General features: G+C 48.1%; 1 protein-coding gene across 1 annotated transcript; it reads left to right on the top strand.

Moving 5' to 3' along the window:
• The first annotated feature begins 16,021 nt into the window (after positions 1–16,021).
• LOC136302573 (olfactory receptor 14J1-like) lies at positions 16,022–16,954 on the top strand. Its single transcript, XM_066206043.1, has one exon. The coding sequence runs from the start codon at positions 16,022–16,024 to the stop codon at positions 16,952–16,954; it is 933 nt and encodes a 310-aa protein (XP_066062140.1).

Genomic DNA, 16,954 nt, shown 5'->3' with positions numbered 1-16,954 from the left:
CCCAGGGCAGTTTGGTTTCGGTGTCCCTGCAGGATCCTCAGAGCACCAAACTGAAACAGTGGAAAAGTCCCGGGCTGGTAGCTGGGATGGCAGGGTGTCCCGGCAGGCAGGGGCAGGATGTCCCGGCAGCGCAGGGGGTGCAGGGTCACGCTGTAGCAAGACGAGCAGCGCCGAAGAAAGCCGAAGGAGAGGCAGAGCCTGGACCAGCTCCCCGCGGGTGGCCGGGAAAAAACTCCGGATTCAGGCCGACCCGGTGATAGTAGATTTCCCAGGACTGGATCCCTTTGGCCACAGTGAAACTCCTCCAGCCAGCAACAGCCGTTCTCCGCTCGGCGTGCTTTGTGGCGGCTGAGCTCCTCGAGGAGCGGCAGACACGCGTCTCCCCGAACGCCGGAAAAGAATAGCCTGCAGCTGCCTCAAGCTTTATCATTTACCTGCGTTATCTCCCCCTTCCACCTTTGTCCACCTCTTTGTTTCGGTTAAGTACTCTCAAGTATCCAACACTTGGTCTCCTTGGTAAATTGTGGGGAAAAAATTCTTTAGAGAAAGAAGGAACAAACCTAACCCCCAACAACGCCGCTTCAGCTCCACAGAGACACAGGTAAAGTGAAGAAGCCAAAGTGTTTATTAATGGAAGGTGAAGCAAAGGGATGAGCTGGGAGGGAATAATGGGGGATGGGCAGGGTTTGATGGCTGGGAGGGAAAGAGCAGTCAAAAGGGGTGGAGAGTGGAGGGAAATAAAAGGCATGGGCAGGGTCTGAGGGCTGGAGGGAGGGAGCTGTCAGCAGGGAGGGAGAAGGCAGGAGCTATGGGAGCTCCCCACAGGCTGAGCTGTGCCCGGCATCAGCCGTGCCTGGAGTGACACTGAGCGATGTTCTCTTCACTGGCTCCTGCTACTGTTCTTGGGACACTGGTTCTCCGAATCCAGCACAAGACCTTAGTTCTGCAGATCTTTGTTGAAAAATTGCTTGGATTTCCAAGTTAATGGAGGATGGGCTTTCGTCTTTGCGGCGAGGAGGTGCACTGGGTTGTCGGTTTGATGATTCCTATACAATATGTTTGGGACAGAGCCAATTAGAAATTATTTTTGCCAATTTATCATCTGGCAATTTATCCATTACTTCTCGTGGCACTCCCCTTTTCAGTCCTAGCCACCACCGTTGCTGCCAGTTGGAAATTTGTTTTCCCTTTTCTGATTTTTCATTAGGAGAGGCAATGTGCCTGACTCCTCTGGGTTTTTCTTGTGTGTCCTCTGAGTACTTCACTGGTCCATATTTTCAACTGTGACTTATTAACTCCTCTGCTACCTCACTCCATGTCCAACGTTTATGACTGCTGTTATATGGTGTGCTAGGAGTTGTAAAAGGTGAGGAGACAGTGGAGTCAGTGGAACCAGTTTGATCTCTTGTATGGCCAAGAAATCTTTCAAGTCTATCTGCCGGAGAGATAGATGCTCTTGTTTATTGAAGAAGAATTGCTGTTGGTTTAAGAGACTCTGGCAAACCTCGAATTAGGGGGGTCATGATCTCAGGTTTGGCAGGCTGTTGCATTGGTGACTCATAGCCAGAGATTAATTTCCTTTCATGTATCATTTGCAAGCATGCAGCTTTGTGTATGTTTTCTAGGTGTTGGTCTGGAGTGCCGACTATTGCCAGAGGGTCACCCCTCTCAAGGGGGTTTAACCCCCCTGCCCAGTAAGCTGCACGCTGTGTCAGGGACCATGGAGCACGTGTATTTCCTGTTGTTAAGAAAACTCCATGTCCCCAATAGCCACTTGCTTCTTGTTCACTTAATTGAATTTGGTCACCCCCAGTGAGGGAAACTAAACACATACTCCGTCTCTGATTCACTTGGGAGGCGGGACTATTCTTTCTTCAATTTAGCTAATTCAGTGGCCGTGTATGGTATTTCTTTGGTGGTTATGTGGGGATCATGATCCTCTTCATTTATAGAATTATATTCTGTTTTGATGAGAGGTCTCAAGTTGGAGCAACAGTGTTCCCCACAATTTTGCATGTGTTCTAATTCTTTCTGAGGGTATATTTGTTTAATGTTGTCTGTCTCCTTTCTTTCTATTTCTGTGGGTGAATCTGCAGATTTTAAGTTTTTACTTCGCCCTTCTGCAAGGGAAGTCTGCAGCAAATAATTCTTTCTTTCCTGTTCTAATTGTGTTTGCAAAGCTTCTACCAAATTTTGCAGGGATTCTATTACTGCTTTTTCTTCACTTACCCGTTTAAAACAGGTTGCTATGGCTGCCGAGAGACAGGCCCCCAAAACTGAGCAAAGAATGGTTTTATTTCTGCCCAGTTTATATCTAGCATCATGTTGTAAAGAATATATTCTATTTACTATGTTTTCAAAGTTAAACCAATTATTCTGTGCCCACCTTTCTCCATCTGGAGAAGGTCTAGCACCATGTTTCGCTAACAAAGCATAAAATGCATTCTTATCTTTTTCAGTCATTTTGTGAAGGGACCGAAACCACTCTCAGGGAGGTATTCTTAAAGTTACACCAAAAGCACAGCTAAAACTGTGTTTCCCTTCGCTTCCCTGGAATGGGCAAGGAGACCAAAACTGCCTGGGAGGTTCACCTTAGTTACAAATAGTTGTCTCCTCAACTACACCAAGCAGCCTTAAACACACAAAACCCCTAACTACAGTCCTATCTTTTGCACAATGAGATCTTTTTGTGAAATCCTGATGACAGGGAGTGCTATTCGCCTGGGCGTATAGAGTTTCTGGGAATTTTCCCTCGCCCCCCTTGCTTTCTAACAGCGCTCACCAAAGTGGGGTGCTAGGTGCGGCTGAGACAAGGGTCCTTTCCCTGTTACAAACTATATAAAACCCGCAACCCCTCTGTCCATCAAGATCCTGTCCGTGACGCCAATTTAATGTCAGGGTCCGCAAATATATGCGGGGAACCTGAGGGTTTGTTTTAAGGATCTCAAGGCGAAAAAGACACAGCAGGGGACAACTCAGTTTCCTCAATTAAAAATGCACCTTTATTTTCTGCCAACAAATGCGATAGTGGGGATTTGAAGGGAAATAAAGGATAGCGAGAAAAGAGAAAGAGGGGGTGGGTTATAGCTACCAATGGAGAGACGAAATCCTCGTGGTCTGGCCAATAGATCCGTCTTCTTCTGTGGGGAGATCTCAAAGTCTGTGGTTAACTCAGGGATCCTTATAGTCCTCTCCGAAGCCACAGGCAGTTGGCCAAACAGGTGGGGGAAATCATTACAGTGTGCTCATTTTGAGAACTCAGAACAGGTCAGCCATCAGCAGGTAGAGTGTCAACCAGTACAAGTCAGCAGGGGCAGTCACTTCACCATGACTTGCCCATTGTTTCTGCTCAGGTTCTGATGTTCCGATAGAAATGTGTGCTGGGTTTTTTCCATCAAACACACCGGCAGGCAGCACTTCGTCAACATCCCACCTCAGCCAGGCCAGAACTCCTGTGCTGAGATTTTAAAGTCCCTTTTAGAGGTTTCAGTCTCTGTCCTCGACGATGGTCGTGAGGCAGATGAGGGATCTTTGGACTGTCTCTTACACATGGGGCCCTGCAGTGTCACAAGGGCCCTTTGATTCCATGATGCCCTACAGTGTCACAACGGTGGCCTTGGTCCAATGGGGCCCCAAAGTGACACAATGGCCACTTGGTTCCATGAGACCTTGTAGGATCACAATGATCTCCTTGGCTCTGCAGTGTCACAATTGGACTCCGGGTTAAAGGAGACCCCAAAGTGTCACAATGGATCCTTGTTGCCATAAAGTCTCACTGGGTCACCATATTCTCATCAGTTCAATCAGGCCCCACAGTGTCCCAATGGTCTACTTGGCTCAGCAGTTTTGAAATGGCCTTGGTTCCATGAGGCCCTGCTGTGCCACACAGACCCTTGGTTACACAAGACCCCACAGTGCCACAAGGATCCCCTTTGCTTTCATAACACTCAAAAGTGTCATAATGGCCCCTTAGTTCTCGGAGGCCCCTCAATGTCACAATGGACCACTTGGTTTCCTTGGCCTCCCCTGTGTCACAAGGGTTCCTTTATTCCATGAGCCCTTGTAGTGCCACACTGCTCTCCTTGGTTCCATGAGGGCCTGAAGCGTCACAATGTCCCATTGCTTCTATGGGGCCCCAGAGTGTCACAATGGCCCCTTGGTTCCGCAGTATCGCAAAGGACACTTATGGTTCCTTGAGGCCCCAAAGTGTCACAGTGGCCCCTTGTTTCCATGGGGACCCCAGTGTCATAAGGGTCTCCTTGGTTCCACAGTGTGACAATGCACCCTTGGTTACAGGAAGCCCTGCAGTGTCACAATGGACATTTGCAAGGCTGGAACTGCTCTGGAGCCAGGCTGAGAGAGCTGGAGCTGTTCAGCCTGGGTGTGAGAAGGCTCCAGGGAGACATTGGAGTCCATTCCAGCACCTAAAGGGGCTTTGAGAGAGCTGGAGAGGGACTTTGAACAAAGTGACAGGAAAAGAGGGAGTGGCCTTCAGAGTGACAGGACAACAGGGAATGGCCATTGAGGGAAGGAGGGCAGGTTTAGATAGGATATTGCGAAGAAATTCTTCCCAGTGAGGGTGGTGAGGCCCTGGCACAGGTTACCAGAGAGGCTGCAGACTCCCCACCTCTGGCCGTGTTCAAGGCCAGGTTGCATGGAGCAATCTGGTCCAGTGGAAGTTGTCCCTGGACATGGCAGGAGATTGGAACTGGATGATCTTTAGTATTCCAACCCAGGCCATTCCATGATCCTAGATTTGCCCCTCTTGCTCTCATTTAGCAGCAGGTTGACATGTTTCTTTTGCAGCCATTTCCTGCAAATACAGCAGCAGAATTAACCTTGCTCTGGATGTTGCCTGAGGCCTCCATCAGCTCCAGCTGAGCTTTGGCTTTCCTAAACACATGAACACACGCTCAGGTCAGATTTCTGAATTCCTCCACCATAGCTTGTCCTCACTTCCACCTCCTGGTCGTTGTGTTGTGGCTCATCCCTGTCATTTGTCCCTGGGGAAGCACAGTCCCCCTGCCCAGCACAGGCCCCACATCCCCCTCAGCAGACACAGCACAGCACAGCACAGGGTGTGTTTTGGGTGGGCAAATGTTCCAACCAGAGTGTCCACAGCAGACCTCAGTGTCCAGTTCCAACACTCCCATCCCGTGCCAGGGTTCACAGAGAGCCCTGCCCTGGGGACTGCCAAGGGCTGGGTGAGGAGGGAGCCTGGGCAGGGCTGATGCTGCCCCTACACTGGTGCTGAAATCAGCAGGAGGAAGGAGATAACCACAGAACAAATAGACCAATAAACTGGGGTGAGTGCCCAGGTGTGCCTGTGGCTGATGGAAGAGGCTGGAGGGATGGTCAAAGCCCTGGGGCACCTTCTCACACTGGCCATGCCACCAAGGCCACAGACCAACCTCCTCAGTGCTGCACCTGCCAGTGTGAGATCCCTGCCAGGGGACTGGCACAGCACCACACACCTGCTGGAACGTGTCCTGGCCCTGCAGAGTCACACAGCTCAGCTGACATGGGTGGGTTTTATCTCCTGGACACTTCCCAGTCTAGCCCAGCTTCTGCCCAGCTCTTCCCACCTTCCCTTCCCTCAACCCAGCCCAGCTAAATCTTGGTAAACCGCATGGCAGTGCCTGCTCTGGGCTGCTCCAGCATTGGGTGCACTCACCCCACAGCCCTGGCCCCCTTGAAAGGCTCAGCAGCTGCTGAGGGGTGGAGAGGGAGATCAGGCTCCAGATCAGCCCTAGTGCTGGAGGATGAGAGACTCAGTGATGCTCCAGTAGTCCAACCTGTTCAAATACTTTCCTCAGAACCTTCTTGAGATGAGAGGTGACAGCCAGAGGCCAAGGCCAGCCAGGGCTCTCTGTCCTGGCAGCTTTTTTCTCGAACAACCCTTGCATATAGGGAATTTTTCAGGGGGAGTATTAATTTTGCCCATGACCACCTGGAAAGACAGATGGTTCTCCATAGGAAGGAAAGCACTGAGGCACTATACTCCAGAAGCACTGATGAGAGGCAGCCCTCAACATTACAAAATCAGCTGGACCTGTCAGGTGGCCCTTGGGATGCCAAACCAGCTAGATCTGTTCCATGTTCCCTTGGTTCCATGAGGCCCTGTAGTGTCACAATGTTCTTCTTCCTTCTGAGGTGTCACATTGGCCCCTTGCTGCCATGAGGCTCAGCAGGGTCACAGTTGGTTCTGTGGGGCCCTGCAGTGTCACCATGGTCTCCATGATTCCATGTGGCCTTGCAATGTCACAATGGTCTCCATGGATCCACAGTACCCTGCAGGATCACAGTGGTTCTCATTTGGTTCCACCAGGCCCTGTAATGCAACAACAGCCTCTTGGTTCCACAAAGCCCTGCTGCTTCACAGTGGCCCCTTGGTCCCATGGGGCCCAGCAGTGCCACAATGATCCCCTTGGTCCCATGATTTCTCTCAGTGTAACAATGGTCCCTGTGATCCATGAGGCCATGTAGTGTCACCATAGTCTCCACTGGAAGGAAAGCACAGAGCCCCAGTGCTTCAGGGGCTGATGAACGATAGCCACCAGAGGCCACGGCCAGCCAGGGCTTTCTGTCCTGGCAGCTTTCATCCAGGAACAATGGAATAAATATCTTGGATTCTGTACCTTGGATATATGGAATTTTAGGGGCAGAATCCTTATTTCAGCCATAAGCACCTGCATGAGAAGGGCAGTACATTCCCATAGGAAGGAAAGCACAGAGCCCCAGTGTTTCATGGGCACATGAGAAGGGACCACCAACATGCCAAGGTCAATTTAGTCAGGCCAAGTCAACGAGACCTGTTCCCTGTTGTCTTGGATCCATGGGACCTCACAGTGTAGCAATGGTGGTGTCATATTGGATCTTTGGTTTTATCAGGCCCTGCTGTGTCCCATTGCCCCCTGGTTTCCGTGGGGCCTCATAGTGTCACAATGGTCCCTTGCTTCCATGAGGCCTTGCAGTGCCCAAATGGTTTCCTTGGTTCCATGGAGCTGCACAGTGACACAGCGGCCCCTTGGTTCCATGAGTTTCTGCACTATCAGCAATTGTTCCATTGTTCCAACAAGGCCCTGCTGTGTCACAATGGACTCTTGGTTCCATGAAGCCTTTCTCTGTCACAATGTACTTTTGATTCCATGAGGTTGCAGAGTGTGACCATGGTCTCCTTGGATCTGCAATATCACAATGGGCCATTGGTTCCATGTGGCTCTGCTGTGTCAAAAAGGATTTTGGTTCCATGAGGTTCCAAGGTGTCACAGTAGAGTCCTTGGTACTGTGAGGCCCATCTGTAACCCAATTTACATAAATATCAGAATAAGACTCCTTAACACTAATTTGCAATTAAGAGGGCATCAGTTACGCCGCCTCGAGGTCTAATGTGGGGTAACTCATAATCTTACATGGACATGAGATTTTAAAAGTGTTTGTTATATACAGTTGCTACATGTGAATTACAATTTACCCATTATCATAAAACCAATCCCAAGTTCCCAGATTCACTCCTTGTTTCTTCTATCCCTGCACTCTTGAGCCAGATGTCTTCTACTTCTCTTACAACTCTCCTGGCAGGGACAGCAGGCCCTGCATGCCTTGTTCCTGTGCTAAAACATCACAGGCACAGGAAAAGTCTAATTAAGCCTTCTGGTTTCAAGCACAAGGCTCTGTGTGCCCAGGCAGAGGCAGGCAGGACACAGAGCTGTCAGCAAAGGAAGGGCCCAGCCAGGTGGGGCAGCTGGGGGATGATGACAGCCTGCAGGGACAGAGGCGCAGGGCACGGACACCGTAGGACAGCCTGGGCTGCACAGGGCACAGGGATGGGCAGCAGCTGCAAGGCCCTGACAGAGCCAACTCCTGCAGCACTTTGGCCATGGCTGCTGGGCCTGGGCCTGAGCCGTGAGGAGGAGACAAGTGACCCTTGCAGGCCTGGGGCCTCATTGCCTCCTTGTCCCTGCTCAGCAGCCTGGCAGGGGCCGCCCCATGGTGCTGCCCTTGGCATTGCACATCCCCACATCCCAGTGGGCCGGGAAGAGCCCTGAGCACTGAGGGAGGGACAGGATGTGCCTTGGCAGGGGCTGGGGCTCGGGCCTTGGCCCTTTGCATTCCTGAAACAAAAGCAGATTTGCTCAGCATCAGAGACACCTTTGCCTTGTTTGTCCCCACCTGTCATCACTGCCTCTAGTTTCCTGATCTAACTGATAACACTTTCTCAGTGGAACTTATTAAACTTCAAAAAAGATTGGAGTTTTTAGTCTTACTTTGAGTTCTTGAAATGTTTTTTAACCACTCTCTGAGGAACTGAGTCTGATGTAAACAACATCAAATCCCTAAGAGGCTCATTAAAGTCCTTCTACTGTGTCTGTGCTGCTGAGCTGGGCTGGGCTGCCGGCACAGAGGCAACTCTTAGCAATCAAGGAGACCTTCAAAAAGACATTTCTCCTCAGGAGCAGCTCCTCTCCCAGCCCAGCAGGGCTGAGGGCACTGCCAGCAGGTACCTGAGAGCTGTGAAGCAGACAGACACCTAAAGAAACTCGAAGGACAATTCTGAGATTACTCATGGACAAATCTTCATGACTCTTGAAAATTCTGAGCTTCTTCATGGAGAAATCTTCACCACTTCGGATGCAGTAAGTCTCTGGCTGCAGGAATCTCCTAAAGCTGACCCAGGACAGGACTGACAGCACTGTAGGGATGGCTCTGCTGCCCTTTCTGCTTTGGGGGAGGATGTGCTCCAGAGCGGGGTGTAAGAGACGGTCCGAAGATCCCTCATCTGCCTCACGACCATCGTCAAGGACAGAGACTGAAACCCCTAAAAGGGACTTTAAAATCTCAATACAGGAGTTCTGGCCTGGCTGAGGTGGGATGTTGGCCAAGTGCTGCCTGCAGGTGTGTTCGATGGAAAAACCCAGCACCCATATCGGAACATCAGAACCTGAGCAGAAACAATGGGCAAGTCACGGTGAAGTGACTGCGCCTGCTGACTTGTACTGGTTGACACTGTACCTGCTGACGACCGACTTGTTCTGGGTTCTCTAAATGAACACATTGCAATAATTTCCCCCACCTGTTTGGCCAACTGCCTGTCGCTTCGGAGAGGACTATAAAAACCCTGGAGACCTCCGCTCACTTTTGTGATCACCCCACTGGAGAAACTCGCGTCTATAGGCATCTTCAAAAGCCTCGAGGACTCGACCCTCCATGTTGGTAGCTATAATCCCCTTCCCCTCTTTTCTGTTTTTCTAACTATTCTCTTTTTCTCTCCCTACTATCGCATTTGTTGGCACTAAATAAAGGTGCATTTGTGATTGAGTAAACTGAGTTTGTCCCCCGCTGTGTCTTTTGCGCTCTGAGATCCCTAAAACGAACCATCACGAACCCCGCTTGTGTGAGCGGATCGTGACATTAAATTGGCGTCACGGACAGGATCTTGATGGACAGAGGGGTTGCGGGTTTTATATAGTTTGTAACAGGGGAAGGACCCTCGTCTCAGCCGCACCTAGCACGCCACTTCGGTGAGCGCTGTTAGAAAGCAAGGGGGGCGAGGGAAAATTCCCGCAAACTGTATACACCCAGGCGTGTAGCACTCCCTGTCATCAGGATTTCACAAAAGGATCTCATTGTGCAAAAGATGGGACTGTAGTTAGGTTTTGGTTTTTTTTGTGTTTTGGGCTGCTTGGTGTAGTTGAGGAGACAACCATTTGTAACTAAGGTGAACCTCCCAGGCAGTTTTGGTCTCCTCGCCCATTCCAGGGAAGCGAAGGGAAACACAGTTTTAGCTGTGCCTTTGGTGTAACTTTAAGCGTACCTCCCTGAGAGTGGTTTTGGTCCCTTCACAAAATGAGTGAAAAACATAAGAATGCATTTTATGCTTTGCTAGCAAAACATAGTGCTAGACCTTCTCCAGACGGAGAAAGGTGGGCACAGAATAATTGGTTTAACTTTGAAAACATTGTAGATAGAATATATTCTTTACAACATGATGCTAGATACAAACTGGGCAGAAATAAAACCATTCTTTGCTCAGTTTTGGGGGCCTGCCTTTCGGCAGCCATAGAGACCCGTTCTGAGCGGGTAAGTGAAGAAAAAGCAGTAATAGAATCCCTGCAAAATTTGGTAGAAGCTTTGCAAAAACAATTAGAACAGGAAAGAAATCAGAATTATTTGCTGCAAATTTCTCTTGCAGAAGACCGAAGCAAAAACTTAAAATCTGTAGATTCACCCACAGAAATAGAAGGAAAGGAGACATACAACATTAAACAAATATACCCTCAGAAAGAATTAGTACACATGCAAAATTGTGGGGAACACTGTTGCTCCAACTTGAGACCTCTCATCAAAACAGAATATAATTATATAAATGAAGAGGATCATGATCCCCACAAAACCACCAAAGAAATACCATACACGGCCACTGAATTAGCTAAATTAAAGAAAGAATACTCCCGCCTCCCTAGTGAATCAGAGATGGAGTATGTTTTTAGAGTTTTCTTCACAGGGGGCGACCAAATTAAATTAAGTGAACAAGAAGCAAGTGGCTATTGGGGACATGGAGTTTTCTTAACAACAGGAAATACACATGCTCCATGGTCCCTGACACAGTGTGCAGCTCACTGGGCAGGGGGGTTAAACCCCCTTGAGAGGGGCGACCCTCTGGCAATAGTCGGCACCTCAGACCAACTCCTAGAAAACATACACAAAGTTGCATGCTTGCAAATGATACAGGAAAGAAAATTAATTTCTGGCTGTGAGTCACCAATGCAACAGCCTGTCAAACCTGAGATTATGACCTCTTTAATTCGAGGTTTGCCAGAGTTTCTTAAACCAACAGCAATTCTTCAAAAAACAATAGCATCTATCTCTCCGGTAGATAGACTTGAAAGATTTCTTAGACACACAAGAGATCAAACTGATTCCACTGACTCCACTGACTCCTCACCTTTTACAACTTCTAGCACACAATATAACAGCAGTCATAAAGTTTGGACATGGAGTGAGGTAGCAGAGGAGTTAATAAGTTACAGTAGAAAATGTGAACCAGTGAAGTACTCAGAGGAAAAACTAGAAAAACCCAGAGGAGTCAGGCACATTGCTTCTCCTAATGAAATACCAGAAAAGGGAAAACAAATTTCCAACCAGCAGCAGCTGTGGTCACTAGGACTGAAAAGGGGAGTGGCGCAAAAAATTATAGATAAATTGCCTTATGATAAATTGGCTAAAATAATTTCTAATTGGCCCTGTCCCAAACCCATTGTGTTGGAATCATCCAACCAACAACCCAGCGCACCTCCTCTTCCACAAACCTTGGGCAACAAGCCACAGCACTCCCTAGCACAAGTTTTAAACAATGAGACACAGCAAGTGGGGGGTATTCAACAGAAAATAACTTCCCACTTAGAAAGCCTTAGTTTGCAAATCCCCTCAGAAAAAATACAAAAACCTTCTCAAGAAGTAAAATTTTTGGGTATCTGGTGGAAAAGAGGTATGACATGCATCCCACCTGACACCCTAACCTCCTTAGATCAAATTAAAGTGCCTGAGTCCAGGAAAGATCTACAGCATGCCTTGAGATTATTAGTGTTTTGGGGAAAACACATTGCAGATTTTTCAATTTTTGCCAAACCTCTTTATGATTTGTTGAGAAAAGGAGTAAAATGGGACTGGAGCCCTTCTCAGGAAAAAGTATTACAACTGTTGATTTTTGAAGCAACTGCTCATCAGGCCCTAGGCCCGATCCACCCAACAGATCCTTTTCAGGTAGAATGGGGATTTGCTTCCTCAGAGTTGTCAGTACACATATGGCAGTGGGGTCCTGAGGGTCCGACATGGCCTGTTGATTTTTATTCCCGTGGTTTCAGAGATGCTGAAAAGAGGTATACTACCTGGGAAAAAGGCTTGTTTGTGGTTAGCCTAGCTCTCCTAGAAGTAGAGAAGATTATACAACAACAACCAGTTGTTTGGAGAGGGCCTTTCCAAGTTTTTAAGTCAGTCACTACTGGGACTCCCCCATCTGACGGGGTGGCCCAAACAGCCTCAGTAAGAAAGTGGTATGCTCAGATTGAACATTATTGTAACATCTCAATAACCGAAGGAGCTGTGAAAAAACTGGCAGTACAAGAAGCAGAAAACTTGGATAGCATCCAAGACAAACCTGCCTCAGTCATTACCCCTCCCTTTTCCCCCGAACAGTCAGCAAGTCCTTGGTTTACTGATGCTTTTCCTTTTGGCCCAACAGCTCCAAGCATAGTTCCCTCACTACGGGGACCAAGTGATTCCAAGAATCCAGCACATTACCCTGGACAACCTGTTTTGGTGGACCTCCCCACGGTGGGAGAGGTACCACAAGTGCTAAAACCCCCTCTGAATAAATACACATGGGTAACCTTTGATGCTCTAGGGAAAGAGTATCGAATAAATGCACACTGGAGAATTTCCATCATTCTAACTTTCTGCCTTTTGGTGGCAGATTCTGTTGTGCTTACTTTTTACAGGAGAACTCCGAGGGACATAAAGGCCATGTAAACCATGATAAATACTTTAAATTGGGAAGTTTTAGAAGTGTTAATGAAAAAATTGGCTGCCAAAACTAGGGATTTGACCAAATTACAACAACCATTGTAGTTATCCTTATTGGCTTTGAGGACACATCAGTGGTTGCTATCAAACATATTACCAAATTGGGAAAAAGTGAATGTGAATGATCACAAATTGATAATTGATACACTTGGTGCCACACAAAGCAATGTCTCTTTGGCTCTTAGCTGCATCCAGGCACAGCTGTGGATGCAGACAGTTGTTGCCTCAACCATAAGGGAAGGAGAAGAAGGCACTTTTCCTACTGAAATTTAGAAAATAATTTGAGACAATGCAAATGATTTTGAAAAGGAATTCCAATCCTGGTGGAAATTAGTAAACTTTACCTATAACCCCAATACCAACACAGTTACAGCTTTTGTGTTAACCATATGTAATGCCTCTGTACACTCGACATTTCCTATCATTGCATTAGGACTGAATCATGATGGAGCTATTCTCTATGCTTTTGAGCACAGAGAATGGGCCCGTCAAAATGGCGAGAGATGGCAAACTGTCAATTTAGAATCAGTATTGTTCAGGAACAGTAAGGTTTCATCTGTGAGAGTAATGCAATCATAGCTCAAGACATTTGTCTGGACACTGAACAAAATATCTGCCACTTTGAAATTCACCCTAACCAGACTTCTGAAACAGTGCTAATATATATAGGCAATGGCTGTGCATGCTTTAAAACTGCTTGTGATGTAGTGTTTGTAGAAGAAATAGTAGTGAATCTTAAGAATCACTCAAAATTTTGTATTTGTAACTTTACCACAATTACAAGATGTGACTTTTCTTACTCAGCCCCAGTTACCTCTTATCACCTTTTACAATCTGATTATACAGTGATGCACAAATTATTGCCTCCCCCTATTGGGATGAATCTTACTTTGGTGAAGCAATTGTTGCTTCATCAGGACTTACCTGAGATTTAGAAAAAGATCAAGAAAAACAGACAGAAAGCCCTGGTAACTATTCATTACAAAGTGAGAAAAATGCATCATGTCATGGAAAGGGTAAGAAAAGATGCTGAACACAGGTGGTGGGATACCCTTTTTGGGTAGTCACCTACTGCCACAGGTATCCTGAACAAAGTGTGTTATCCCATTGTTGTTCTTTTGATTTTGGTTTTGATTGGTTTTGTCTTATCAGTCATTTTATACATCCTAAATTGAAAAATGATGAAAAAGTTGACACACTTGGCATTTCTAATGGAAGCACACAGTTTAATCAATACCCCTTTTGCAAAAGACCCTCCCAAAGTTATTGACACGAGATGTACTACCCTAACAGTAAAAATTAGGCCTCCAACAGCAGATTAATTTGAAAATGTTAATTGCTTGTCTTGATTATTGTTATTTGTTTTAATTATGTTATATTGTAATCAAAATTAAGCTTTTGTTTGAAAATTGTTATAACTTTAAGAAATTTGATGATTTGTTCTAATTATTTTGATGAAATTGTTTTAATCAATATTGATTGATTTTGTTTTGTTTCTATTTCCTTTTCCTATTTCTCTCTCTCTCTCTCTCTCTCCCTCTCTCTCTCTTTCACACACACTCTCTACTGTCCCTGTTTTTTCCGGGATATGCTACTGACATGGACGAGTCCTGAAGACTTCGCAAGACTACGGAACCCTGCAGAAGGAGCTCTCTTGACGACAATCGTGAGTCACGGGGTGGTGTAAGAGACGGTCCGAAGATCCCTCATCTGCCTCACGACCATCGTCAAGGACAGAGACTGAAACCCCTAAAAGGGACTTTAAAATCTCAATACAGGAGTTCTGGCCTGGCTGAGGTGGGATGTTGGCCAAGTGCTGCCTGCAGGTGTGTTCGATGGAAAAACCCAGCACCCATATCGGAACATCAGAACCTGAGCAGAAACAATGGGCAAGTCACGGTGAAGTGACTGCGCCTGCTGACTTGTACTGGTTGACACTGTACCTGCTGACGACCGACTTGTTCTGGGTTCTCTAAATGAACACATTGCAATAATTTCCCCCACCTGTTTGGCCAACTGCCTGTCGCTTCGGAGAGGACTATAAAAACCCTGGAGACCCCCGCTCACTTTTGTGATCACCCCACTGGAGAAACTCGCGTCTATAGGCATCTTCAAAAGCCTCGAGGACTCGACCCTCCATGTTGGTAGCTATAATCCCCTTCCCCTCTTTTCTGTTTTTCTAACTATTCTCTTTTTCTCTCCCTACTATCGCATTTGTTGGCACTAAATAAAGGTGCATTTGTGATTGAGTAAACTGAGTTTGTCCCCCGCTGTGTCTTTTGCGCTCTGAGATCCCTAAAACGAACCATCACGAACCCCGCTTGTGTGAGCGGATCGTGACACGGGGCTGCCATGGGCACCGTCAGAGGGACAGGACAATGGCTTCTGCTGCCAGGGACGGCTGCAGGGGCAGAAGTGGGGGCTGCAGCCAGGAGTGCCCAGGGCTGTCGTGCAGAGCAGGTGCTGCAGCCCTGAGGGCTCTTGGCCAGGCCAGGGGATCTGTCACTGCCAGGGGCAGCTCTCAGCCTGCCTGGAGATCCTCATGGACCGTGGGGAGAAGTTGGAGGTGGAAGGAGTGACTCCCATCAGGGCAGATTCCTCCTGCTGTGGAAAGGGTGCTGCATGGCCAGGACTGCTCTCAGCTTTGTCCTAAAGGAAAGGGAAAGGGCTGTCAGCTTTGTCTGTGTCACTGAGACTCCTGCACTGTCACCCTGGGCATCAGCAGATCTGTCTCAGATCTCCCTCAGAAAATGCCTCCTCACCCTCCTCTACCTACAGACAGCAGCAGCAGCACCTTGGCTTGCAGCATCTCTGTTGGTCTGAGCTGCCCTTAAGGCCCTGCTGCCAGGGAGATGCCCCTGGGCAGTGGCCTGGGCTGGGAGGGGTGTGCAGGGCTGAGCTCAGCCCCCAGGGCTGGGCTGGGCTCTGGGAGCACTGGCAGGGACAAGGCTTGGATAGAGAGAAACAGCTCCCAGTAGGCACAACTCCATGCAGCAGAGAGAGACCAGCCCTTGGAATCTGTCCCTGTCTAGCTGCACATGGAAAGAGAGAAGAGTTTAGAGAAATTAATTTTGAAACGGGAGTCTTCAAAAAGTCCACTTTGTTTTCTGAGCGTGTTTTAAGTGTGTCCATCCTGAAACAGAGGGAGGTGAAATGAACAAAAGGCACCTGTGTGGGGACCAGCAGGTCTGACTGCACTAGGGCACAGGGAGCTCTCTTTTCCCTCTGGGCTCCCCAGGGTTCAGGTTAAGAGTGATGCTGAAAATGAGGCAGTAACACAGAAGCACAAACATCAACTCATAAAATTACTGAATTTCCTCCAAAACAACAGAAATAGTTTTAAACGGATTCCTAATAAATCAGCATAGGATTGACTCAAGGAAATCTGTCCCAACTGGTCAATGTTCTTTCAACAGCCCACGATGCACAAAATGAAGAAATGTCCAAAAGCAGCTACATCAGCCACTTCCTCCTGCTGGCATTGGCAGACACGCGGCAGCTGCAGCTCCTGCACTTCTGCCTCTTCCTGGGCATCTCCCTGGCTGCCCTCCTGGGCAACGGCCTCGTCATCAGCGCTGTAGCCTGCGGCCACCACCTGCACATCCCCATGTTCTTCTTCCTGCTCAACCTGGCCCTCACCAACCTGGGCTCCATCCTCACCACTGCCCCCAAAGCCATGCATAATTCCCTCTGGGACACCAGGACCATCTCCTATGCAGGATGTGCTGCTCAGCTCTTTCTTTTTGTATTTTTCATTTCAGCAGAGTGTTTCCTACTCACTGTCATGTGCTACGACCGCTACGTGTCCATCTGCAAACCCCTGCACTACGGGACCCTCCTAGGCAGCAGAGCTTGTGCCCACATGGCAGCAGCTGCCTGGGCCAGTGCCTTTCTCAATGCTTTGCTGCACACGGCCAATACATTTTCCCTGCCCCTGTGCCATGGCAATGTCCTGGGCCAGTTCTTCTGTGAAATCACACAGATTCTCAAGCTCTCCTGCTCCAAATCATACCTCAGGGAATTTGGGGTTTCTGTTTTCACTACCTCATTAGGACTTGGCTGTTTTGTGTTCATGGTTTTCTCCTATGTGCAGATCTTCAGGGCTGTGCTGAGGATTGCCTCTGAGCAGGGACGGCACAAAGCCTTTTCCACCTGCCTCCCTCACCTGGCTGTGATCTCCTTGTTTGTCAGCACTGTAGCCTTTGCCCACTTGAAGCCACTTTCAGTCTCCTCCCCATCCCTGGATCTGGCATTGTCAGTTCTGTACTCAGTGGTGCCTCCAGCCCTGAACCCCCTCATCTACAGCCTGAGGAACCAGAAGCTCAAGGCTGCAGTGTGGACACTGATCACTGGACGATTTCAGAAACATTAA

The sequence above is a fragment of the Chamaea fasciata genome, unplaced genomic scaffold (assembly GCF_029207755.1).
Source record: "Chamaea fasciata isolate MVZ Bird 193981 ecotype frontalis unplaced genomic scaffold, bChaFas1.0.hap1 SCAF_29, whole genome shotgun sequence".
In the NCBI taxonomy this organism is placed as follows: Eukaryota; Metazoa; Chordata; class Aves; order Passeriformes; family Sylviidae; genus Chamaea; species Chamaea fasciata.
This window is presented reverse-complemented; position numbering and strand designations above follow the sequence as displayed.

Bases quoted from the DNA above. Each gene is read 5' to 3' on its own strand.
- LOC136302573 (XM_066206043.1), top strand. From the start codon at position 16,022: ATGTCCAAAAGCAGCTACATCAGCCACTTCCTCCTGCTGGCATTGGCA.